This window comes from Procambarus clarkii, chromosome 63, assembly GCF_040958095.1.
Source record: "Procambarus clarkii isolate CNS0578487 chromosome 63, FALCON_Pclarkii_2.0, whole genome shotgun sequence".
Taxonomy (NCBI): Eukaryota; Metazoa; Arthropoda; class Malacostraca; order Decapoda; family Cambaridae; genus Procambarus; species Procambarus clarkii.
This window is the reverse complement of record NC_091212.1, coordinates 13,107,520-13,134,471: the sequence shown is the minus strand read 5'-3', so window position 1 is coordinate 13,134,471 and position 26,952 is coordinate 13,107,520. Positions and strand designations below refer to the sequence as shown.

The window sequence follows — 26,952 nt, the reverse complement described above, 5'->3', positions numbered from 1 at the left end:
GAGTAATGAGCCGCCCACTCGTCACATCACCTGGGAGAACACACCAGGAAAACCTGGGAGACATTAACACTGAACGAGACATGGGTCTTAATACTGAGAGAACGAGACCTGGGTCTTAATACTGAGAGAACGAGACCTGGGGTCTTAATACTGAGAGAACGAGGTCTTAATACTGAGAGAACGAGGTCTTAACACTGAGAGAACGAGGTCTTAACACTGAGAGAACGAGGTCTTAATACTGAGAGAACGAGGTCTTAACACTGAGAGAACGAGGTCTTAACACTGAGAGAACGAGATCTTAACACTGAGAGAACGAGATCTTAACACTGAGAGAACGAGGTCTTAATACTGAGAGAACGAGGTCTTAACACTGAGAGAACGAGGTCTTAATACTGAGAGAACGAGACGTCCTTCTAAAAGAGAAAGACTTAACTTGAGATCAAACACCAGAAGCACATCAACAGAATAACGACTGTCAGTATACGCCATACTGACAGACGTCAGGTAATCCATCAGCAACTCTAACGAAGATACCTTCCGAGTACTGTACACGTCCTTTGACCTATTACTGAATACACTGCCACAGTATGGAACGTGTAAAAAAAATTTAAAATTCAAAAATATGTAATAAATGTGAATCCTTGAGTTGAGTTGACTGAGTTATTAAGATAGAACAGGACCTCACTACAGTTGAAGAAAGAGGCAATAGGGTTATCTTAAGATGACTTCGGGGCTTTAGTGTTCCCGCGGCCCGGTCCTCAACCAGGCCTCCACCCCCAGGAAGCAGTCCGTGACAGCTGACTAACACCCAGGTACCTATTTTACTGCTAGGTAACAGGGGCCATAGGCTGAAAGAAACTCTGCCCATTGTTTCTCGCCGGCGCCTGGGATCGACCCCAGGACCACAGAATCACAAGTCCAGCGTGCTGTCCGCTCGGCCGACCGGCTCCCGAGGGTATACATAACGACGCACAAGACACTAAATTGAGATTGACAAAGTATAGATAAGATATACAAGCAATGATCAAATTAAGGAACAGCAGAGTGAAATTACGTAATTAAAAACTGGAAATACAAATCAGTCAGAGATATCAGAATAAAAAAAAACTTTTGCAGTCTGAGAGTCTTAAACGTAGAACGATTTTAGTTTAGTTAATTTATTATGCACCCCATACCCGTTCTGTGGGCAGTAGTGGGAAAGGTTACAGAAGCACATAATGGGCTCAGGGACTGAACCCCCACAATTAATCTAACTAAACAGGTTACAGTCTTGATATAGTTACAAAAATCAATGCACATCGTCACATCAACAATGGGCTCGAGACTGACCAGAAGTACAGTTTCTAAATCCAGCAACTGACATATGTGGAGACAACCCGTTCTCGCCCTTTCTTACAGTCAATATTGACTTATTAAATACGTGCATATGTGACATACTAAACATGCTAGTTTACCTTGAAAAGCTTCATAGAAAACACCGACCTTACCTAACCTTCTTAGTATGTTAAGATAAGCATCTTATTGCTTCGTGTCAAACGGACTAGGCAAAGTCACTGCATTGAACTAATGATCGTCGAAAGGCGGGGCTTAAGAGCCGATGCTCGACCCCTGGAAGCACAACTAGGTGAATACAACGGTCACTGGCTCCTTGAAGTAGTAATTCGTGGTTCAGGTTAGAGTTATCTTCACTCTGGGTGAAAATCAGGTCCTGTAAACTAGGTTTACCCAACCACTTTCTTTTGTACCCTATGTGTCCCCGTGTCAATAACCCCCCCACCCCTCTCTCTTGATGATGTATCTCGGCTACAAACTGCCCAGAGTTAGACACGTGTGGCATGTATCCCAATACACAAGCTACAATAATACGTATCCAAATATCCCACACAGTGTTCACTGTATCCTCTGTATCAACCTCTCTACTGTTTATTCACAGCAACATTCCCCTCTGAAACAGAATTTAATACACATGTTTGTAGTTTATTCTTTGAATAGTTTATATATAAAATATTCAGATTTACTTGCGTCAGCGATATTGAAAGAGCATAATTATCTATTTCGAGAACCCAGATGCTATATATATATATATATATATATATATATATATATATATATATATATATATATATATATATATATATATATATACATATATATATATATATATATATATATATATATATATATATATATATATATACATATATATATGTATATATACATATATATATGTATATATACATATATATATATATATATATATATATATATATATATATATATATATATATATATATATATATATACAAATCAAGACTAATGTGAGCCTTATGATGAGTGATTAAGGCCCTTATATGTGAATATTAATTTACGTCAAATACGACGTAATACGTCTTAATAGTCCTGAACACCAACGTTAAACTCGCTTGTCTCACTTACCCGCTGAGACATCAACCTTCACAGCTCACTTAAATATGAAAAAAGGCCACTTAATTACCACTTAATTAGGTTGTCGAAGACGCTTCCCCCTCCCTCCCCCCCCTACCCCCTCCCTAACCACGGACTCGTATATGACACGTATTTCCCGGTTGATTGTTTCAGCCAATCAGCGGCGGTGTTGGGCCGTCCTGAGCGGTGATTTGTCGCTGAGTTACGAGCAGCGGCTAATGAGAGAACCACTTATTAAGGACGTGCAAACAACCACGCACCTCGGCTTAAATTTAATGTCACTGTTAAGTTATACGCTGCTTCGGCCAGAGTAAATATGTATATATATGTGTGTGTATATTCCAGGGCCCGTTCACGCAATGTGTAAACAGGATTATATACTGGTAAACTGGTCAGTGAGTAGCTCTCTTTCTCTCTCTCTCTCTCTCTCTCTCTCTCTCTCTCTCTCTCTCTCTCTCTCTCTCTCTCTCTCTCTCCGTCATGTTTACTGTACTGGATCCGGCATCTTAAGGCTCGACATCCAAAGCCTCGTATCAGTCAGCTATATTACGGCCTGTTTAAACGCTTCCCCAGCATAGGACTTCAAGTCTTACAGACTACATGTGGCATCTCATTCTCTTGCTGCCACTCGCTCAGTTCATTTCCCCTAGCTGAGCAGAGGAAGGGGGGAGGGGGAATCCTGTGTTACCAGGGGACAGTAATTGCACAGGAACGTCCTGTGCTGCTCAGGCTTGTCATCTTACCTCTACTGCTCAGGTCTGGCATGGCTATATACAGACAGACATTTGGAACCGTCTTACAAACAACTCTTAAGATAATCGAGACGTTTGAGAGAAGAAATTACATAATAACATAAGAAATAAAAAAATGCATTCACTCCACATATACCAGCCTTGCTTCGCCTATTGGAGGACATCTCTACTCCACTACAGATTCGGCTTACCTGGAGTTTACCTCAAGATGGTCTAGAGAGTTGTCCTGATCCCCGAGCCCGGCCTGAGGTCAGGCCTCCAGAGAGCCTGGTTAAACTGTTGTTCTTTTAATTGGTTTATATTGATTTGCATTCAAAGTTAAGTATTGGAATGTATGTGGATTAATTTAGGTAGGAAATTATATACATACTAACTCCCTCTTTACCTGTTTTATCAGCCTAATTTTCTCCTCCTGATATTTATCCCTTCCCCTATCCCTTCCTACGGGGTGGGGGCCTCGTAGCCTGGTGGATAGCGCGCAGGACTCGTAATTCTGTGGCGCGGGTTCGATTCCCGCACCAGGCAGAAACAAATGGGCAAAGTTTCTTTCACCCTGAATGCCCCTGTTACCTAGCAGTAAAATAGGTACCTGGGTGTTAGTCAGCTGTCACGGGCTGCTTCCTGGGGGTGGAGGCCTGGTCGAGGACCGGGCCGCGGGGACACTAAAGCCCCGAAATCATCTCAAGATAACCTCAAGATAACCTCCCCTAATATCTTCCTATCATCAACCTACCAATCGACATATTCCCACCTACCAAAAATTCTCTCTCTCTCTCCTCTCTCAATAATTTTTTTCCTCCTTTTTCTCAGCTAATTGAGTACTTAATTGTATCCCCCGCGGCCCTACGTCATCTGCCAACCCCCGCAGTTTTCACTAATTGTATAATGTCGAAACAATTTTTATTTTCTAATGCAATGCTAAACGAGTTTCTCGGAAAACGCTAAAAACAAAATTAAATCACAAATAATACGATTATCTGTTTTTATTCTCAACTTGCGATCATCGTTGAATGTTATTGCTTATAACAGCACTTTATATATATATAATAAGGGATACTATATATGAGGGATTGGATATCCCTTTCGTTTGAACAGCAGTCATGTATATATGGGATAGTTAACTGAACACTGTTATATGTACAGTGACCACATATACACCAGTGTAAATATATGGTATAAGTGTATATTGCGGTCAAAACTATATATAGTCACGTATTACTGGCTTAGCTTAGTATTTAGTGATCTTTTGTGAAATACCAGAAGTGTATGGTTGTCCATACACCTATATACTTGAAGTATATGTATATATATATATATACGGTACTATAAGTCGTAAACGATCGATCGACCGGTAATTGCTAGAACTCCCCCCCATACCCCCCTCCCCCTCCTCCCCTCCTCCCCTCCTAACCCTTAGTGAATTGTCTCCAGCTAGCATTGCCAGAAGTAAATAGAAATGACCCTCCCTTATGTGTCTAGCACATATTGTTACATATTCTTATGTACCTTGAGGTTTTGTATATATTGTATTATGAATATATGTCTAATTAGGGATAGTATGAACTAGATGTAAATATTTATGTTTTGAGCTTCTGTTATGAGAGAGGGTTGGTAGGGAAGTGAACTATGAGGAGGAAGCGCCAAGTCATTATGACTATATAGCACTTGGAAGGGGGGGGGGGGGATCAGGATAAGGATTTGGGATGGGACGGGGGAAAAGGAATGGTGACTTGGACGGTCGGGGGATTGAACGCCGACCTGCTTGAAGCGAGACCGGGTCTCTTAAGTGGTTGGAAGAAGGTTGGAGTGATTTGTCCAGTTGGCAACGAAGTCGTTCTCGGGCCATCATGGTCGTTAGCAGGATCGTTAGCTCTCCTGATTTCCCACAGAGACGGACATGAGACGTCTAGCCCTTGAGTTGAACTATATTGTGTTGTTAATTATTACTAAGGTGTATACTATGTACTCGGTACGGTAGAGCACTGTAGAGGTAGAGGTACGGTAGAGGTCTCACTTCAAGCAGATCGGCGTTCAATCCCCGACCTTCCAAGTGGTTGGGCACGAATCCTTCCCCTCCCTGCCCCATCCCAAATCCTTATCCTGACCCTTTCCCAGTGCTATATAGTCATAATGACTTGCCGCTTCTCCTGATAATTCCTTTCCTTCCTATAAGAGTAATGCTGTAATAATTACAATTATTACTTAACCTATCAACGGTATAGGTTAAGTAATAATTGTAATTAAGAAGCAATAAGATGCTTATCTTAACATACTAAGAAGGTTAGGTGAGGTCGGTGTTTTCTATGAAGCTTTTCAAGGTAAACTAAAATATTTACAATCAATTAGTATGTCACATATGCACTTATTAAATAAGCCAATATTGACTATACGCAAGTGCGAGAACGGGTTGTACTGTGACTCCTCGCCTGCTCTGAGAAGTAGTTTAGCGTTAATAGCGAGGGTAACATTGAAATTGATATTAAGGCCTGCAGTTGGGCCTTGAGCGTAAGGCAGAGCTCGAGAACAAAGCCAGGGAGTGGCACTTACCCTCATCTGTTTGAGCTGCGTCCGGACGTACTCCGCTCGGCTGGACTGGTCAGACCCCACCACGGTGAATGACCCCGTGTACTGGTGGACAGAAGAAAGAAACAATTAGTAGAACAACTTTTATGCACTGGAAGAAAAATATAAGTTCACTCCAGTGAACGTTACCCAAGACACATAGTAACAATTAGTGACAGTCAAATAACCAAGACGGCTACTTGTCAAGAGAAAAAAAAAAGGTTTGGAAACCAAGATGGTACAAAGAAAAACGTCTCTAACATGAGCCTGTGAACAGATTTCTTTGTTCCATGCCCCCTTGGAAACGTTATCTAACGTTATCTCACGTTATCTAACGTTATCTAACGTTATCTAACGTTTCCTTCATTCTCCAAGTTAAGTTCAAGCAGACCTCTGCATCATTAAAGCCTTCCGAAGCACTGCTTTCTCACGATCATTCATGACACATTTTTTTGTAATGAGATTTCAAAAGCAGTAAATGCTTCTCTGTGTCGCATAAGTGTACAATGTATATAAGATATTCGCTGATGTATATCTATAACATATAGGTACGGATGACGGGTCGTATCTCTGTGCCACTCCTACCAAACTTCTACTAAGTTTGTTGTACCTCGTCGCGCTCTGCTACATCCCGGAGAACGTCAGTTTGTAATTAATCGCCTCACTCTTCATTAATCGCCTCACTCTTCATTAATCACCTCACTCTTCATTAATCGCCTCACTCTTCATTAATCGCCTCACTCTTCATTAATCGCCTCACTCTTCATTAATCGCCTCACTCTTCATTAATCGCCTCTCTCTACATTAATCGCCTCACTCTTTATTAATCGCTTCACTCTTCATTAACCGCCTCACTCTTCATTAATCGCCTCACTCTTCATTAATCGCTTCACTCTTCATTAATCGCCTCACTCTTCATTAATCGCCTCACTCTTCATTAATCGCCTCACTCTACATTAATCGCCTCACTCTACATTAATCGCCTCACTCTACATTAATCGCCTCACTCTACATTAATCGCCTCACTCTACATTAATCGCCTCACTCTTCATTAATCGCCTCACTCTACATTAATCGCCTCACTCTACATTAATCGTCTCACTCTACATTAATCGCCTCACTCTACATTAATCGCCTCACTCTACATTAATCGCCTCACTCTTCATTATAAATTGGCGAAAATTTGGTCATAGAAGCACACAGCTGGTCCGAGCCATATCACAGAGGGAAGCATAGCGTCCAACAATCTCATTTAATTTCAAATCCCCTCAGACACTGAAGCGATTAGAATGTAACTGATTCTTGCGGTTGTACTTGGCTGGCCCCACACGGCACAATCACTCGGGGGTCCTTCGCCAGGTTTCCTTCTTCAGTTCCTCAGACACCGGTATCCGAACAGCGATGACAATCGACTTGAGAATGGTCCAGGACGGACCGAAACGACGTTGATAGTCCAGTACGGACCGAAACGACGTTGATAGTCCAGGACGGACCGAAACATCTCTTCACTTTCTAGCGTGTGGGGTTTGGTCAGTAATGACAACTCCTCCGGTGTTATCTGGCCTTGTTCCTTGTTGTACAAGACTGCATACCTTTGGAAAAGTGAAAGAAAAACGGCTTAACTGTGGAGGAATCAACCTCAGCATCTTCAGCCTTCAATGTCCTGCGGGTCATTGGCGCCGCCTGCCTCCCTCGCGGAGTGCCTTCCAATTTAGCAGCTTAATTAAGCTGCTAAAATGGAGGCGTGGTCGAGGATCGGGCCGCGGAGACGCTAAGCCCCGAAATCATCTCAAGATAACCTCAAGATGGTGGTATAGTATTACACCTCCAAGTGATGCTCAGACGGGTTCAACCTTTGGAACGTTCTAAGTAACAAACAAATTCTACGAGTCATATTTTGGCCGTACTAGGCTAAAACCCTGGAAACACAAACCGAAACTGTCTCTATTTTCCGCTTGTTACAACTTGTAATAAAGTTGTTACATCTTGGCTTAACGTGTTTATGACGTATTAGAACGTTGTTACAACTTGCTATATTGGTTGTTATAACTGGTTAGGTGGTGTTAAAACTTGTCCGAACGTTGTACCAACGTCGTAGTTTCGGTGTGTGTGTTTGGCGGGTTCCTATTAATGAAGTCTAATGAAGCCTTAATGAAGTCATCCGCCACATCGTTTCTGATTGCGGCGTTCCGTAGTGCCCTTCTCTGGAGTTCATCATGTAATCAGAGCCTCGCGTCGATTTGAAATTAGAAATGTCAACAAATTTGAAATTTTGTAGGATAAAATTACATATAGTCTATCCACTCTTTATAACCCTACAAGACTGACTTTCTACCCATCTTAACACAAATAAATTAACGATCGTTGTATAACCTAAAATATACGACTTGATGGCAAGGAATAAAAATTATTATTTCAGTATTTACAATAATGAATATGGATATGAATATGCAATATGAGTGAATATGCAATATGAGTAACAGAATTAGGGATATGCAGGCGATGAGTCACAATAACGTGGCTGAAGTATGTTGACCAGACCACACACTAGAAATTGAAGGGACGACGACGTTTCGGTCCGTCCTGGACCATTCTCAAGTCGATGAGTCACAATCGACTTGAGAATGGTCCAGGACGGACCGAAACGTCGTCGTCCCTTCAATTTCTAGTGTGTGGTCTGGTCAACAGAATTAGGGATATGTTGTCCACAGCATTTCGATACAAACTGCACACACCTGCAATGTGTGCAGGTGTGCGCAGCTAGGGGGGGAAGGGGCCGAGGCGTCAAACAAGAATGGTACAAGGAGTGAATTCAACCACCAAACAGGTACACAAGTATGTGGTACAAGAAGCCAAGTACAATACTAGTAAAGCAAACATTTTTCCAAGGAGATCAAAATAAAATTGCAGCATGTTCCCCTCTTAACGGTTATGTATAAATAAAATCACAATTATAATAATAGATTATATAGATTATACATTAAACAATTTTAAATTATCTTATTTGTTCTGTAGTGCTTACTTGTCATTTTCAAGTTTTCGGCAGAATCTTCATTACTGTCTAATTTGATGTAGGTTTATATTCACAAGTTTGCCCCAAGACAAATATACATTTCAGTACCATATAACATACTGTACTGAAACGTAAGACTGATAATATTATATCACCTGGCATACTATTTCTAGTGATATAGGCAATCTTGAAGCTAGCTTCCATTACATTCAGAGCTTGTAAATACCCACCAAACACACACCGAAACTACGACATTGGTACAACGTTCGAACAAGGTTTAACCCCTCCTAACCAGTTATAACAACTAATATATCAAGTTGTAACAACGTTCTAATACGTCATAAACACGTTAAGCCAAGATGTAACAACTTTATTACAAGTTGTAACAAGCGGAAAATAGAGACAGTTTCGGTTTGTGTTTCCAGGGTCTCCATTGAGTTTGTGTTTAAATTACAAAAAAAAATACCTTTCTTGAATCATTCTTTGGAGATTAAGTTCGGATATTTATCATTGGGGTTTGTATATATGATTAAAATTGTCCTTATTTACAAACTACAATACTTTCTTAAGCAAGCAATCATACTGCTTAAGTAAGGGGAGACATCTCCCGTCACGCAGGGTGCAGTCGCACCTCCACAGATCTCCAGTATCATCTATTGATACTGGAAATGGCTCAAAAGGGCCACCACTTACGGGCTATTTATGCCCGTGCCACCTTTTGGGTGGCTTAATCTTCTCTCTCTCTCTCTCTCTGCTTAAGCACCACTTTGTTCAAAGAAGTTATCTGTCGCTCAAGCTTTAATAAAACATCGTTCTTCCTCCATCTACTTATCTATCTTTGCAATTCCCAATGTTCTCTGTCGCACTCTGATGCCACAAATTTACAACAGTCCAAATAAAGGCGATACAAAATGGTTCCGTGCACGGGCCGCGGGCGCCGTGCTCCCTCCACCACAACCAAGAGGCAACTGATGGAGCTGGGGCGTCGCTCTGGTAAACAGCTGTGTACAATGACGTAAGAATTGTAGGCTACCCTCAAATAGATTTTTTTAAGTGTTTTTTGTGTTCTTTTTTAAGGGGAGCCTGACAGCTGAGTGGACAACGCTTCGGTTTCGTAGTCATGAGGTTCCGGGTTCGATCCCCGGTGGAGGCAGAGACAAATGGGGCAAACAAGTTTCTTTCACCCTGATGCACCTGTTCACCTAGCAGTAAATTAGGTACCTGGGAGTAAGACAGCTGCTATGGGCTGCTTCCTAGTAGTGTGTAACCAAAAAAAGGAGGCCTGGTCGAGGACCGGGCCGCGGGGACGCTAAGCCACGAAATCATCTCAAGATAGCCTCAAGATACCAAAGCTTAAGTTATTACTCTGATACGAGACTTACAATACAACATTGGTATGGGCTTCACTTCTAGTATTTTGTAAGACATACATGAATAACTAAATGTATCATTACATTGTATGGTAATCTCTCAATTCAAGGAACAATAATACATCACCAATTAGGTAATAGATCAATATTTTTTTTTTTTTTTTGAGATATATACAAGAGTTGTTACATTCTTGTACAGCCACTAGTACGCGTAGCGTTTCGGGCAGGTCCTTAATCCTATGGTCCCTGGAATACGATCCCCTGCCGCGAAGAATCGTTTTTTCATCCAAGTACACATTTTACTGTTGCGTTAAACAGAGGCTACAGTTAAGGAATTGCGCCCAGTAAATCCTCCCCGGCCAGGATACGAACCCATGACATAGCGCTCGCGGAACGCCAGGCGAGTGTCTTACCACTGCACCACGGAGACTGCAAATTGGTGGTATATATATAATTAATATAATTGGTGATGTATGATTATATTATTTCTGTATTAAATTAATAATATTTAATATTACAAATTATTAATAATAATATTTAATAATATTACAAATTATTAATAATAATATTTAATAATATTACAAATTATTAATAATAATATTTAATAATATTACAAATTATTAATAATAGTATTTAATATTATTAACTATTATTGTTGCAGTAAAAAATAGTTAAGCTTCCTCCGACAAATGGCCACTGATCCAGTTGTTCTAATTTGACGAACGTTCAATTTAAAGTGTTTTAAGTAACTAAAACAAGCAGCAATATTCTGTTTAAACCAATTGTCACTTCCCCCCCGAGAAAGCTTCAATATTTTACAATGCTTTTAATGTCCTTAAGGCATAGGAATTTTGGTTCTAAACAGTGTCAAATTGCAATTCGTTAAGAGTAGTAGGTCAGATGTGATGCACACATAAATCACAATAGCTTGATATATCAGATGAATAAATCCCCCAAGGGGGCCGTGATAAGGGTTCGAACCTACGTACGGGATGATGCTTACTTACAGTCTTTACCTGGGCATTATTTTCATGGCTAACCAGAAAGTGGTGACCGTGAATATAACTCGGGCTTCAATATTACACTTTCCTTGAAAGCAGTAGGGGGGGGGAGGGGGGGGCGGGGAGGGGGGGCGGGGAGGGGGGGGAGAGACGGAAGGAGCGAAAGGTGTGGGGGAGGGGGAGGAGAAAGATGGAGAGGGGGGGGATGTGGTGGAAGGGTAGGGGAGATTGTGGGAGAGGGAGACTGTTGGCAACAAAAATATAGAGAAGGAAAGAGAGTTGAAAATAATATAGAGGCAGAGAGAGAGAGAGAGAGAGAGAGAGAGAGAGAGAGAGAGAGAGAGAGAGAGAGAGAGAGAGAGAGAGAGAGAGAGAGAGAGAGAGAGAGAGAGAGAGAGAGACAGAGACCCCCCGAGAGTGTATCACATCTTGTGTTAAACAGTGTTCAAAGCAGTGACTTACAATGAGAACATCCTCCCACTCTACAATGAAGGTCAGGTGTCGTAAACACTCTTCTACATTGTTATAGAGCGCCTACGCCAGCCCGGTTGAGCCCTCCCTAACGCCAGAGTCAAATACACAAATGATAATAATATTCTCTCAACGCAATAAGTGGTTGGGCACCATTCCTTTCCCCCCGTCCCATCCCAAATCCTTATCCTAACCCCTTCCCAGTGCTATATAGTCGTAATGGCTTGGCGCTTTCCTCCTAACAAACTCACTCTCAACGAAATATTTACATTCTTTTCCTTTTACAAACTCTCTCATTGTCCGCTGTAAAAATTCTGATAATTTAAGGCACATTGGATCATATTCCAACTAGCCGTAAGGACGATCGATATACCGAGTCATTATTGGATGTACACCTTTATGGAGATACCACAGATGGGATTGTCTTGCCCTTGATTAATATATATATAGCCCAGAGTGGCTAGCCAGGCCGGCGTATTGTTCAAAGCCGCGAGTTTTACCTTGAGTTCATTGTTCTGTGTTCTACCGGAGAGAACAAGTGTGGGGGGAGAACAATGATATCCCGCGGACTCGTAAATCCTCGTCCCAACATCTCTCTCTCTCTCTCTCAGAGACAATATACTGTTTGCTGTTCGCCTTGATTGTATTGGCTGATTTAAAATAATTCTGTCTCCAACAAATCCAATGTGAGTTTAAAATCGATAAAAGATTGAATTCAGCGGGCGATAAGTCACAATAAAGTGGCTAAAATAAGTTGACCAGACCACAGACGACTTGAGAATGGTCCAGGACGGACCGAAACGTCGTCGTCCCTTCACCTTCTAGTGTGTGGTCTGGTCAACAATTGAATTCAGCCAAAGTCTGAACTAGGCACTAATATTCTTTTTAAATATTGAAAAAGAAAATACTGGGTTTAACAATATTTTGTATTCCTGATAATGTTTAATTTAAAAAAAATGAATTAAAAGAAAAATAATTATAAAAAAAACAGCATTAAAAAGTTAATAATTGACAAATTTCTTTTCGTACTGTAAATAAGTTATTACTCGAGCCTAATCTGATAGATAAGGCTGGAGGGGGGGGGGGGGTTAATTATTATATAATGTTATATATTAACATATCAGAAGGCCTATATATGTACCCAGACGAAGGATATAGCTGCCCTTAGGGACCTATACATTTGCAATAAAATACAAAATCCTGCAAAAGAATAGCGAGAAAAATTATAACGATAGAAATCCTAAACTTATATATATATATATATATATATATATATATATATATATATATATATATATATATATATATATATATATATATATTATTATTAAATATGACCGAAAAAGTAAGATTAATAATTCTAACACGAATTTTCTCAATCTTTCGTACATTACGCTTCACTGTTGGAGGTAAATCAAAAATCAATTCTCCAAAATTCATTTTTATTTCTAGTATATATATATATATATATATATATATATATATATATATATATATATATATATATATGTGTGTGTGTGTGTGTGTGTGTGTGTGTGTGTGTGTGTGTGTGTGTGTGTGTGTGTGTGTGTGTGTGTGTGTGTGTGTGTTTTTCGGCCGGTCTCTGGAAAATCAATAATGTACGAATGAGTTAAGAATGAAAAAAATCTTCCCCTCCTTTCAAAACCACCAGACTACTGACTTTCCTTCTCCAAAAGAGACCCCCCCCCCCCCCCCCCACCCCCGTCCCTTTCCTTCCTCCCCCCCCCCCCCCCTTTCCTTCCTTCCAAAAACACCTCCATTCGACTGCCTACATCACTCGACATATATTTAAAGAAGAAAATTACTACCAAAATAGTCCAATTACACCCTTGTGTCCACCGAGCACCGGTGTATTTGCTGCCATGCACGGGCAGACCAATACGGCAGCCATGGTCTCATCTGTCGTAAGACACAGGGAAACATTGCCAGACATGAAGCAGTCAATGACATCATCAAGAGAAGTTTGGCTTCAGCTGGGTGTCCAGCACAAAGGGAACCTCAGTTGTGCAGGCCTGACAACAGCCAAAAACGCCCAGATGGAGTCACCCTGCAGCCGTGGAGGGAAGGTAAACAGGTCGTGTGGGACTACACGTGTGCTTCCACATTGGCTGATACCTATCTACCTTACAGCGCAGCTGAGGGAGGCGGGGCGGCCACCTTCAGGGAGACCCAGAAAACTAACAAGTACAGGGACCTAGAACGTTGTTACAGGTTCGTGCCAATAGGCTCTGAGACTCTGGGCGTCTGGGGTAAATGTGCACTTAAGTTCTTAAAGGAGGTGGGCGAGGAACTCGTTGGGTAAACTGCACACTTAAGCGCGGCCAGTTTCCTGTTCCAGCGCCTCAGTGTCGCGATCCAGAGAGGAAATGCCTGTTGTATCATGGGTTCGCATCCCCATCCCTGCAGAGCTGTGCCAGGTTCTTGAAGAGTGATTGCTAAATATGTCTCCTATAAATTACAGAAAATTGTAATTATCCATTTAAAACAAATAACTCACACCCCCTCCATAACAAAATACCTAAAAACATTAATAAATAATGTTATACTTTTAGTTTATGAAGAACAAATGTTCTAATGTTCTAGTTTAAACGTGAAGTACTCGACAGACAGCACGCCAGCCAGCAAGACAGGTGCTCGTTCGAGCACTCTCTCTCTCTCTCTCTCTCTCTCTCTCTCTCTCTCTCTCTCTCTCTCTCCCCCCAATTCCCTGGGCCTTGCTGCAAGCATGTGTGTGTGAATAATTGAGAGAGGCATCAATATAAAGAGACCAGCTGGGGCCCGAGGGAGTTCCATAGGGAAGAACACGCAGGAAGCGAAAATGACTCGAACCTAGATAGGATAGACAGTGTACCAGCCAGGTGGATGGATGGTGGTGAGGGAGGACAGGTGGATGGTGGTGAGAGAAGGTGCTGATGGGGGGTTCCCCCCTCCCACTTGCCTTCTCACCTGAGTGGACGAGACTGTTCAACACACTCCCACTACACACAGGGGGCTGAACCCCCCCCCCTCTCAGTACTCCAAATACAACTTCATAAACACCTCCAAATGTTACCTGATCCAAGGGACTGTAAAGCACACGTCAGGCTGCTACGAGCGGCTTCCTCGAACAGCCTGGTTGACCAGACCACACCGACCAGGAGGCCTGGTCAAAGACCGGGCCGCGGGGACGTTAATCCCCGGAACCAGAGCAACATAACACATATGGAACATAGTCATGAAATCACTTTAGTTCGGAGCTATTATACAATACTCAGGAATGGTGAAAGTGTTTTTTTTTAAACTGTAAAATTTGTAAAAAAAACGTATAGATCATAAGCATATCTAACTACCTTCTAATTACTCCAACATCAATTGTGGACAAAAATCCTTCATTTAGAAAAACATCTTCATTTAGAAAAACATCTTCATTTAGAAAAACATCTTCATTTAGAAAAACATCTTCATTTAGAAAAACATCTTCATTTAGAAAAACATCTTCATTTAGAAAAACATCTTCATTTAGAAAAACATCTTCATTTAGAAAAACATCTTCATTTAGAAAAACATCTTCATTTAGAAAAACATCTTCATTTAGAAAAACATCTTCATTTAGAAAAACATCTTCATTTAGAAAAACATGATACAAAGGCTCTCAAGATTGCCTTACAACAGGAGGACCACTTTTGATGACTACTCTCTCACACACGTGGTTATGGTAGAGCAGACAGAGAGCCAAGAAAGAGCCTGCAACTGCCACAAATAGAGCACTCCCGGACTCTTTGCTGGCACGTCTCTTCTTCACTCTATAATGCTCCACATATTATTATTATAATCACACGCATCAATCACAATAACGTGATATCAAATGAGCAAATCCACAGGAGCCTTCATGAGGGTTCGAACCTACGCCCTGGGTGTTCCTAGACGGATTATTATTAGTATTATTATACAGGAGTTAACAGCAAAAGTAGGAAATGGACTGTTGGAAATGATGACATCTAAGAAAGGGCACCAAAGACAGTTTACTCCTGAACTGTAAACAGGGCTACAGTATGCTTGCTGGTATACTGAAGGTATACTGTGGCGGCTTTACCTCTCCCCGTCCTTAACTTTAGTTACGGCGCCTGACAGCTGAGTATATGCACACTAAGAAACTATCACTTAATCACAATTTTCTTCAATAATAACCATAAAAAACTTCAACTAAATACACGATACCACACTGGGAATGGTTGGTACCACTGGGAGTGGTAGGTACCACTGGGAGTGGTAGGTACCACTGGGAATGGTAGGTACCACTGGGAATGGTAGGTACCACTGGGAATGGTAGGTACCACTGGGAATGGTAGGTACCACTGGGAATGGAAGGTACCACTGGGAATGGTAGGTACCACTGGGAATGGTAGGTACCACTGGGAGTGGTAGGTACCACTGGGAATGGTAGGTACCACTGGGAATGGTAAGGTACCACTGGGAATGGTAAGGTACCACTGGGAGTGGTAAGTACCACTGGGAATGGTAGGTACCACTGGGAATGGTTGGTACCACTGGGAGTGGTAGGTACCACTGGGAATGGTTGGTACCACTGGGAGTGGTAGGTACCACTGGGAATGGTAGGTACCACTGGGAATGGTAGGTACCACTGGGAATGGAAGGTACCACTGGGAATGGTAAGTACCACTGGGAATGGTAGGTACCACTGGGAATGGTAGGTACCACTGGGAATGGTAGGTACCACTGGGAATGGAAGGTACCACTGGGAATGGTAAGTACCACTGGGAATGGAAGGTACCACTGGGAATGGAAGGTACCACTGGGAATGGTAAGTACCACTGGGAATGGAAGGTACCACTGGGAGTGGAAGATACCACTGGGAATGGTAGGTACCACACAGGCAGCCCTCAGCAAGAGAGCCAGATACCGGGAAAGGAACTTTAAGACAATGGAAGACGGCCAGAGAACCATCGTCTCACTGTATAATTGGGAACACAGAATTCCTCTTACGCCAGAGCTCTCCTAAAAGAAATTCCACGTTGAGGTGAAAAATATCAAAGGCGAAGAGGTGAAGATAATCGATTTATTTGGCCCGGGAGGAGAAGATGCAATTACATTTAGTAAGTTATACATTCGGTTTTCAAAATAGTCAAAACAGGAGGATCAAATGCAATTATTAATGCAAGAAATAATTAATCGAACTCGGTTGAATTGAGGAGCTGGAGAGAGGCTTCATGGCACATTGTATCTACAATGCATTATATGAATATATAGGAAATATATGAATTAATAATGTATTATTGGAATAATAAAGGTTGTACAGGAATGATAGAACTCCTGTGTGTGTGTATTATATATATATATATATATATATATATATATATATATATATATATATATATATATATATATATATAAATTGATCACTACCCACAAAATTCTCAGAGGAACTGACAGAGTAGATAAAGATAAACTGTTTAACACTGGTGGGACGCGAACAAGGGGACACAGGTGGAAACTGAGTACCCACATGAGCCACAGAGACATTAGAAAGAACTTTTTCAGTGTCAGAGTAGTTAACAGGTGGAATGCATTAGGCAGTGATGTGGTGGAGGCTGACTCCATACACAGTTTCAAATGTAGATATGACAGAACCCAGTACGCTCAGGAATCTGTACACCAGTTGATTGACGGTTGAGAGGCGGGACCAAAGAGCCAGAGCTCAACCCCCGCAAGCACAACTAGGTGAGTACACAGACACACACACACACACACACACACACACACACACACATAAGAGAAATCAGTTTTGAGGACCCAGTAGGAATGAGCGACCACAGTGTATTGGTGTTTGAGTACCTGATTGAAGAAGGGTTATTGAACTCGAGAAGGGATACCGAAACCAAAAGGTTAGCATACCGAAAGGGAAACTATGAGGAGATAAGAAAATGCCTAGCAGATATAGCATGGGAAACAGAGCTCAGGGAAAAGACGGCCCAAGATATGATGGAATACATCACGCAAAAATGCAAGGATGCAGCAAACAAGTTTGTCCCAGTCCAAAAGGAAAACAGTGAAATGAAGATGAGAAACCCATGGTTTAATCAAAGATGTAGGCTAGCTAAGCAGCAAAGTAAAAGGGCATGGAGAAACTATAGGAATAACAGGACACTGGAGAGCAGAGAAAGATACCAGAATGCCAGGAATGAATATGTTAGGATGAGAAGAGAGGCAGAAAGACAATACGAAAATGACATCGCAAGCAAGGCAAAGACTCAGCCTAAATTGCTGCATAGCCACATCAGGAGAAAAACAACAGTAAAGGAACAGGTTATGAATTAAGGTTAGGGGGCAGAAGGATTCACTACAAACGACAAGGAAGTGTGTGAGGAACTGAATAAGAAATTCCAGGAGGTCTTCACCTTGGAGCAAGGAGAAATCCCAGAGATAAGAGAGGGAATAGCTAACCAGGAACCACTGGAAGAGTTTGAGATTACCAGCGGGGAAGGAAGGAAGTGTTTACTAGAATTGGATGTGACAAAGGCTATAGGTCCAGATGGAATCTCCCCTTGGATACTAAAGGAAGGAGCAGAAGAACTGTGCCTCCCGCTCTCCATGGTGTATAACAAATCACTGGCAACAGGGGAACTGCCAGAAATTTGGAAAGCAGCTAACGTAGTCCCGATATACAAGAAAGGGGATAGGCAGGAGGCACTGAATTACAGACCAGTGTCCCTAACCTGCATACCATGCAAGTTGATGGAGAAGATTGTGCGAAGAAAGCTAGTGGAACATCTGGAGCGAAAGAACTTTGTAACACAGCATCAACATGGATTCAGGGATGGCAGGTCCTGCCTCACAGGGTTACTTGAATTCTACGACCAGGCAACAAAAATAAGGCAAGAAAGAGAAGGGTGGGCAGAATGCATATTTTTGGATTGTCAGAAAGCCTTTGACACAGTGCCACACAAGAGGCTAGTGAAAAAACTGGAGATGCAGGCTGGAGTGAAAGGGAAGGTACTCCGTTGGATACAGGAATACCTAAGTAACAGGAGACAACGAGTCAGTGTGAGGGGTGAGGTCTCAGATTGGCGAGACGTTACGAGTGGAGTACCGCAGGGGTCAGTCCTTGGACCTATACTGTTTCTGATATATGTAAATGATCTTCCAGAGGGTATAGAATCGTTTCTCTCAATGTTTGCCGATGATGCAAAAATTATGAGGAGGATTGAAACTGAGGACGATAGTAGGAGGCTACAAGATGACCTAGACAGACTGAGTGAATGGTCCAACAAATGGCTGTTGAAGTTCAACCCGAGTAAATGCAAAGTAATGAAACTAGGTGGTGGAAATAGGAGGCCAAACACAGGATACAGAATAGGAGATGAAGTACTTAATGAAACGAACAGAGAGAAAGATCTAGGAGTTGATATCACACCAAACCTGTCTCCTGAAGCCCACATAAAAAGAATAACGTCTGCGGCATATGCGAGGCTGGCTAACATCAGAACAGCGTTCAGGAACCTGTGTAAGGAATCATTCAGAATCTTGTACACCACATATGTAAGACCAATCCTGGAGTATGCGGCCCCAGCATGGAGCCCGTACCTTGTCAAGCACAAGACGAAGCTGGAAAAAGTCCAAAGGTATGCCACTAGACTAGTCCCAGAACTAAGAGGCATGAGTTACGAGGAAAGGCTGCGGGAAATGCACCTTACGACACTGGAAGACAGAAGAGTAAGGGGAGACATGATCACAACCTACAAAATCCTCAGAGGAATCGACCGGGTAAACAAGGATAAACTATTCAACACTGGTGGGACGCGAACAAGGGTTCACAGGTGGAAACTGAGTACTCACATGAGCCACAGAGACGTTAGAAGGAACTTTTTCAGTGTCAGAGTAGTTAACGGATGGAATGCATTAGGCAGTGATGTGGTGGAGGCTGACTCCATACACAGTTTTAAATGTAGATATGATAGAGTCCAGTAGACTCAGGAATCTGTACACCAGTTGATTGACAGTTGAGAGGCGGGACCAAAGAGCCAAAGCTCAACCCCCGCAAGCACAACTAGGTGAGTACACAGACACACACACACACACACACACACACACACACACACACACACACACACACACACACACACACACACACACACACACACACACACCTCTCTTCCAATACCGAGATGCACCGGGTCTTCGCCTCTGCATGGCGACATCAAAGAATGCCGACCATAAACAAACAAACAAACAAAAACACCTCTCACCCAGCTGACACACACATCTACCCTATGGGAGCGAGGCAAAACTCCCCCCCCCCCCCAAAAAAAAAACCGAATACCCAAAAAATTCATCTGGATAAAAGGCTGACTATTCCAAGTGAGAGGTGAGAGAGCCTCATGTGAGAGGTGAGGAGCACCAGGTGAGAGACGTGAGAGGTGACATGAGAAAGGAGACAATGGAGGGAGAAAGGAGAAGGAGGGAAGAAAGGAGAAAACGAAAAGATGAAATAAAAGGAAAACGCGGATAAAAAAGGAAAGGGGGGAGGGGGTTGAGGATGATAGAGGAGAAGATGGAGAAGAGGAGAAGAAGAGTCGAGAGTAGAGGAGATGGTAGATGTATTTTGAGATGCCTATCCCTTTGAGATGTATTTATTGCTTATCTCAATAAACATACTTGAACTTGAACTTGAGATGGTAGATAATGGGATGATGGAAGAGAAGGAGGGAAAGATTGTGAAGTATCCCCGTGTTCTTATGAACGGCATATGTCACATTACGACATTTTGAACATCATGAAAATTATGAACATCATGAAAATTATGAACATCATGAAAATTATGAACATCATGAAAATTATGAGCATCATGAACCTTATGATCATAAAAATCATGAACACTATGAACAACACGTCCTAAACACACAAAACAGATCACTAAATTATCCTACAATAATTTACAATATCTTGCAAATTGTCTGGGTGAATTATGGGTTGAATTATACCCCATTTCCATTGTATATTAGCAACAAAAATACCAGAGAAGTGAAATTTAGTATTGATTTCGTACCATACTGTATGTACTTACCTACCAGTGACTAAAGGAAGCGAGGTTTAGCTCCAGTCTTTTGGCTTTACACTTTAACTATTCGCTAGTTTGAATTCTTTGTCGATTTTGGCCTAAAAGTTGTGGATGGAGGTGGCTTCTACAACTTCTTTTTTCAGTGCATTCCACTTGGGGTTAAGTTTATTTCCTTATGTTTCTTCGACTTATTTTTGTCCTCTTGTCCTACTTTCTCTCAATTCAAAGAGGCTATTCTTATCCACCTGGTCACTTATCCTCAGTATCTTTAGTGTTGTGATCATATCTCCTCTGTTTCTTCTGTCCTGCATGGTTGTGAGGTCAAATTCTCTCGAGTGCTGAGCTCAGCTATCTTAGCTCTGGTACTAATCTTGTTACACATCTCTGTATTGTTTAAATATCAGTTTGATGCTTCAAAAGATACAGATTCTAGGCCGTAGCTGCATATTCCAGTATTGGTCTAATACAATTTGCATAGATTGCATACAATGAGTCCTGATTTATGTCTGTAAATGATGTTTTAATGTTTGTCAGCGTTTCATATGCAGCTGATGTCACCCTGGCTATGTGTGTCTTTGATGTTAGCGTTGGAATTATATAACAGAGAGAGAGAGAGAGAGAGAGAGAGAGAGAGAGAGAGAGAGAGAGAGAGAGAGAGAGAGAGAGAGAGAGAGAGAGAGAGAGAGAAAGAGAGAGAGAAAGATGCCTGTAGTTGTCTTTCATTTATGTTGTAGACACCTCCTGGTCTTCTTTCTTCGTCCCCAGTCTTCTTTATCTTAAACTTCCTTCAATCCCAATAACTATTTCTCTGCCCCACACCTGGAGTTTGTCAAAGTCTTCCTGTAACTCTCTGCTGTCCTCGTGTCTTTCTGTATTCCTCATTAACCACGCATCACTTATCTCGGGGTGCATTCATTTCTGCTACTCTCTCTACTGCCTATATATATATATATATATATATTGTTTCTGCCTATATATATATATATATATATATATATATATATATATATATATATATATATATATATATTGTTTCTCTTCCTAGCTCTCTGTTCTTATTTCACACACATTACATGCTTGTACAGCCACTAGCACGTGTAGCGATTCGAGCAGGTCCTAAATTCCTAATTTTCACCGGAATACGACCCAGCCCAGACGTTTAGCAACCAGGTACCCATTTTACTGTTGGGTAAACGAAGGCTACAGTTAAGGATTGGCGCCCAGTCAATCCTCCTCTTATCCATGTGTTCCAGAGAACAATATTTTATTTATTTATATACAAGAAGGTACATTGGGTTTGTGAGAATACATAGCATAGTACAGTAATTACACTCTTGTAAAGCCATTAGTACGCGCGGCGTTCTGTTCTGTCCTTGGCTTTTCTACATTTATTGCATCAGGAGTTTACACCACATTTCTCATCAACTTTGAGTGAAATATACAGGTGGAAGGGAAGATGGAAAAGGAGAAGATGGAACAGGAGAAGATGGAGAGGCAGTAGAAAAGTTGAAGAGGAAGTTCTTACTTAACGTAAGAGTCGAAGATGGATCAAGAGACATGCTGAGAAGCGATTACAGACGTAAAGAAGCGTTGAGGCTACAAAATATATTAAGGGGCCCTATCTGAGACGAAGACCAATGGGAGAAATCCATTGTCTTGACTTGAAATTCAAGATAATAATAAGATGATGGAACTCGGACCTCAGGGTTCCCTGGTACCGTTCTACTCAAGCAGGAGGTAGATGATCACACCCCCCTCCCCCAATATGAGACATTGCAGAGAACTAGAAATAAGAAAATTAGTAGTAGCCACGAGGGCGGGGGAGGGGGGTTCGAATCCTCACGTGTTCGAATCGGTTTCCCACCCACAGAACCCTAACTGCATTAGTGTATATGTGAAATGACTTGATATTGAAGGATGGCAGAGGAGTCTGTAATTGCTATTATTCTGACTGCTGATTGCCCTTTTATACCGTGTAATTCAGGATGTTTTCTGCATTCACGAACAAATTAAAACTTCATTCTATGCTACTATAGAATCTATACATCAATCGGGAGCGTAAATATGTCAAGACAAGACTTTATAGATTCGAGGCTAACTTTCCCCCCACACTCCTTAAGTCTCCCATAACATCCGCCTCACCAGAGAAAATGGTCGTCACAGAAAGTGAAAGTTTGTCAACATTTTAAGGGTAACTATACAATCTAGGTTGCTTTCCACTACTATTTTTTTTTATATTTACTTATATTTCGTCTGTCTGCCATTATATCCAGTGAGCTTCTTGGGAGAAGAAATACGACGGGATTTTGAAGGCCCCCCTGTCAAGTTTTCCTGTCATTATAATGTATACTGTTAGAAAAATACCATGAAATACGAGGATATTGCGTTGCTTAGTGGGAAGAGATAATTCAGTGGGCATACTCAAACAATTTATTTGACTAATTACAGTCTGGTATGAAAGAACTGTTTTAGTCTGCGGTTGGTCGTCCTGTGAGTATTATGAGGTACTCAGCGGCTTGCCTGCAGTTCACCAACAGGGGGGGGCGGTGCAGGGGGGGGGGGAGAGAAGCAGCAATTAACATGTGTTAAATTCAGAATTAACCCCCCTACCCCCCTCCATTTTCTTTAGTCCTTCCACCCTCCCCTTCTTTTGGGAATTTTGTTTTCCTTTATTGGATATTTGAAATATCTATGTTCAGTATTCCCACACAACACACACACACAACACATTAAAGGAGATATTTGGATCCCAAATAAAATAATAATAATAATAATAATAATAATAATAATAATTTTTATTTAGGCAAAGGTACATACATAAAGAGATTTTACAAAGTTTGTTGGCTATATAGATAAGAGCTAGTACATACAATGCCTAAAGCCACTATTACGCAAAGCGTTTCGGGCAGTGGATCTCTCACTGTGGAATCCTTAAAATCTCACTGTGGATCCTTAAAGTGGCATCTTCGGCAGCGTGTGAACGCCTTCCTATTACTTTCAACTCCTCACTAGAAATGGCGGGAACGACCTAAAATTCGGAAATTGGCTCATGTCTCACGCTTGCACGGGGCATAACACACGATACTAGGAACGCTTGCACGGGGCATAACACACGATACTAGGAACGCTTGCACGGGGCATAACACACGATACTAGGAACGCTTGCACGGGGCATAACACACGATACTAGGAACGCTTGCACGGGGCATAACACACGATACTAGGAACGCTTGCACGGGGCATAACACACGATACTAGGAACGCTTGCACGGGGCATAACACACGATACTAGGAACGCTTGCACGGGGCATAACACACGATACTAGGAACGCTTGCACGGGGCATAACACACGATACTAGGAACGCTTGCACGGGGCATAACACACGATACTAGGAACGCTTGCACGGGGCATAACACACGATACTAGGAACGCTTGCACGGGGCATAACACACGATACTAGGAACGCTTGCACGGGGCATAACACACGATACTAGGAACGCTTGCACGGGGCATAACACACGATACTAGGAACGCTTGCACGGGGCATAACACACGATACTAGGAACGCTTGCACGGGGCATAACACACGATACTAGGAACGCTTGCACGGGGCATAACACACGATACTAGGAACGCTTGCACGGGGCATAACACACGATACTAGGAACGCTTGCACGGGGCATAACACACGATACTAGGAACGCTTGCACGGGGCATAACACACGATACTAGGAACGCTTGCACGGGGCATAACACACGATACTAGGAACACCCAACTCAAAATTATACGGCATAAGAGCTAGCATTTCGCAACCTCCACAAGGAGTCCTTCAAGAATACCATACACAACGTACGTCAGACCAGTCCAGGAGAATGCAGTCCTAGAACGGCACACGCATGTTGCTAAACTCAAACAGAAAATTTAGAAGGTCTACAGATTTATAACATTTTACTCTAACTTTTAATTAGAATAGAAAGCAACAAGTAGAGGAGACATTGTCATGATTTACAAAATACCGAGACACGAGGACAGATTGTTCCAAAGGAAAAATGGAACGAAAGGACACAGGTGGGATACTAGAACCTCAAATGAGCCAGAGGAATGTACAACTAATCAGAAAGTAGAACAAACTGAGAGGAAGATCAAATCACTCCATTAGCTTAACAAATTCGACTCAACAGTCATAGACAATTGAGAGCAGAGCTGCAGCACTCTGAAGAGGAACCGGGGGCCAGGAGCTAGCACCCGCAAATATAAGCACACTAACAGACAGACGAAACGCTACAAGACAAAAATTATGATCAAAACCCAATAAATATCAGAAGGAAGAAGACTATATAAGCTTGAACAAACAGCTTACACACGCTTAATTTCTGAGGTGAACAAACAAGACACAAAAATAATACATTTCTCAATAACATTTTACAAATAACTAACTTTCAGGACTTTCAGAATAAACTATAATGTAAAATAGGCGAGGTGAAAAGGGAATGATAGTTTTTTTTATTATTTAAGAGGAGCGACCACAAGCTGTTGAACAGGATCTACCACAACCACCACTACCACCATTACTACCACCATTACTACCACCACCACCACGACTACCACTACCACCATTACTACCACCATTACTACCACCACCACCACGACTACCACTACCACCATTACTACCACCACCACCACGACTACCACTACCACCATTACTACCACCACCACCACTACCACCACTACCACCATTACTACCACCACCACCACCACCACCACCACCACCATCACCACCACCATCACCACCACCACCATCACCACCACCACCATCACCACCACTACCACCATTACTACCACCACCACCACGACTACCACTACCACCATTACTACCACCACCACCACAACCACCACTACCACCATTACTACCACCACCACCATCACCACCACCACCACCATCACCACCACCACCACCACCACCACCACCATCACCACCACCATCACCACCACCACCATCACCACCACCACCATCACCACCACTACCACCATTACTACCACCACCACCACTACCACGACCACTACCACCACCACCACCACCACCACGACCATCCCCCCCCACCACCACCACCACCACTACCACCATTACTACCACCACCACCACCACCACGACTACCACTACCACCACCACCACCACCACCACCACGACTACCACTACCACCACCACCACCACCACCATCACCACCACCACCACCACCACCACCACGACTACCACTACCACCACCACCACCACCATCACCACCACCACCATCACCACCACCACCACCACTACCACCATTACTACCACCACCACCACAACTACCACGACCACTACCACCACCACTACCACCACCACCACCACCACCACGACCATCCCCCCCCCACCACCACCACCATCACCACCACCACCACCACGACTACCACTACCACCACCACCACCACCATCACCACCACCACCATCACCACCACCACCATCACTACCACCACCACTACCACCACCACTACCACCACCACCACAACCACCACCACCACCAACACCACCATCACCATCACGACCACCACCACCATCCCCCCCATCACCACCACCACCACCAAGACCACACCCACCACCACTACCACCACCACCACCACCAACATCACCACTACCACCACCACACCCACCACCACTACCACCACCACCACCACCACTACCACCCCCCCACCACCGCCAACACCACCCCCTCCACCACCACCACCACCACCAACACCAACACCACCACTACCACCACCACCACCACACCCACCACCACCACCACCACCACCACCACCACTACCACCACCACCACCACCACTACCATCACCACACCCACCACCACCACCACCACCACTACTACCACCCCCCCCCCCCCCACCACCACAACCACCACCATCACCACTACCATCACTGCTGAGCGAGTTTGACATCAAGACCTGATACCGCCAAGGTCACCGTTGGCTGTTGGCCACCCCTGAGTCCACACCTGCTCCCCCCCCCCACATATGTAGACCAGGGCGGCCCTGCCCCTCATATCTTACCTTACACACCAGTCATAGCGGCCCTACACCTGTTTTTGCCTGACGTAGCGGCCATTCCACACCTGTTTTTCCCCGACGTAGTGGCCATTCCACACCTGTTTTTGCCTGACGTAGCGGCCATTCCACACCTGTTTTTGCCTGACGTGGCGGCCATTCCACACCTGTTTTTGCCTGACGTAGTGGCCAT

At 42.9% G+C, this 26,952-nt stretch overlaps 1 protein-coding gene across 3 annotated transcripts in view; it reads right to left on the bottom strand.

Moving 5' to 3' along the window:
* The window catches only part of LOC123769651 (EGFR adapter protein), a 657,698-nt gene that overhangs the window by 306,833 nt on the left and 323,913 nt on the right, over nt 1–26,952 (bottom strand). For all 3 annotated transcript variants that reach the window (XM_069308737.1, XM_069308738.1, XM_069308739.1), the window contains one exon: nt 5,745–5,825. In XM_069308737.1, coding sequence (XP_069164838.1) covers nt 5,745–5,825 — 81 coding nt within the window. The remainder of the gene's footprint in view (nt 1–5,744; nt 5,826–26,952) is intronic.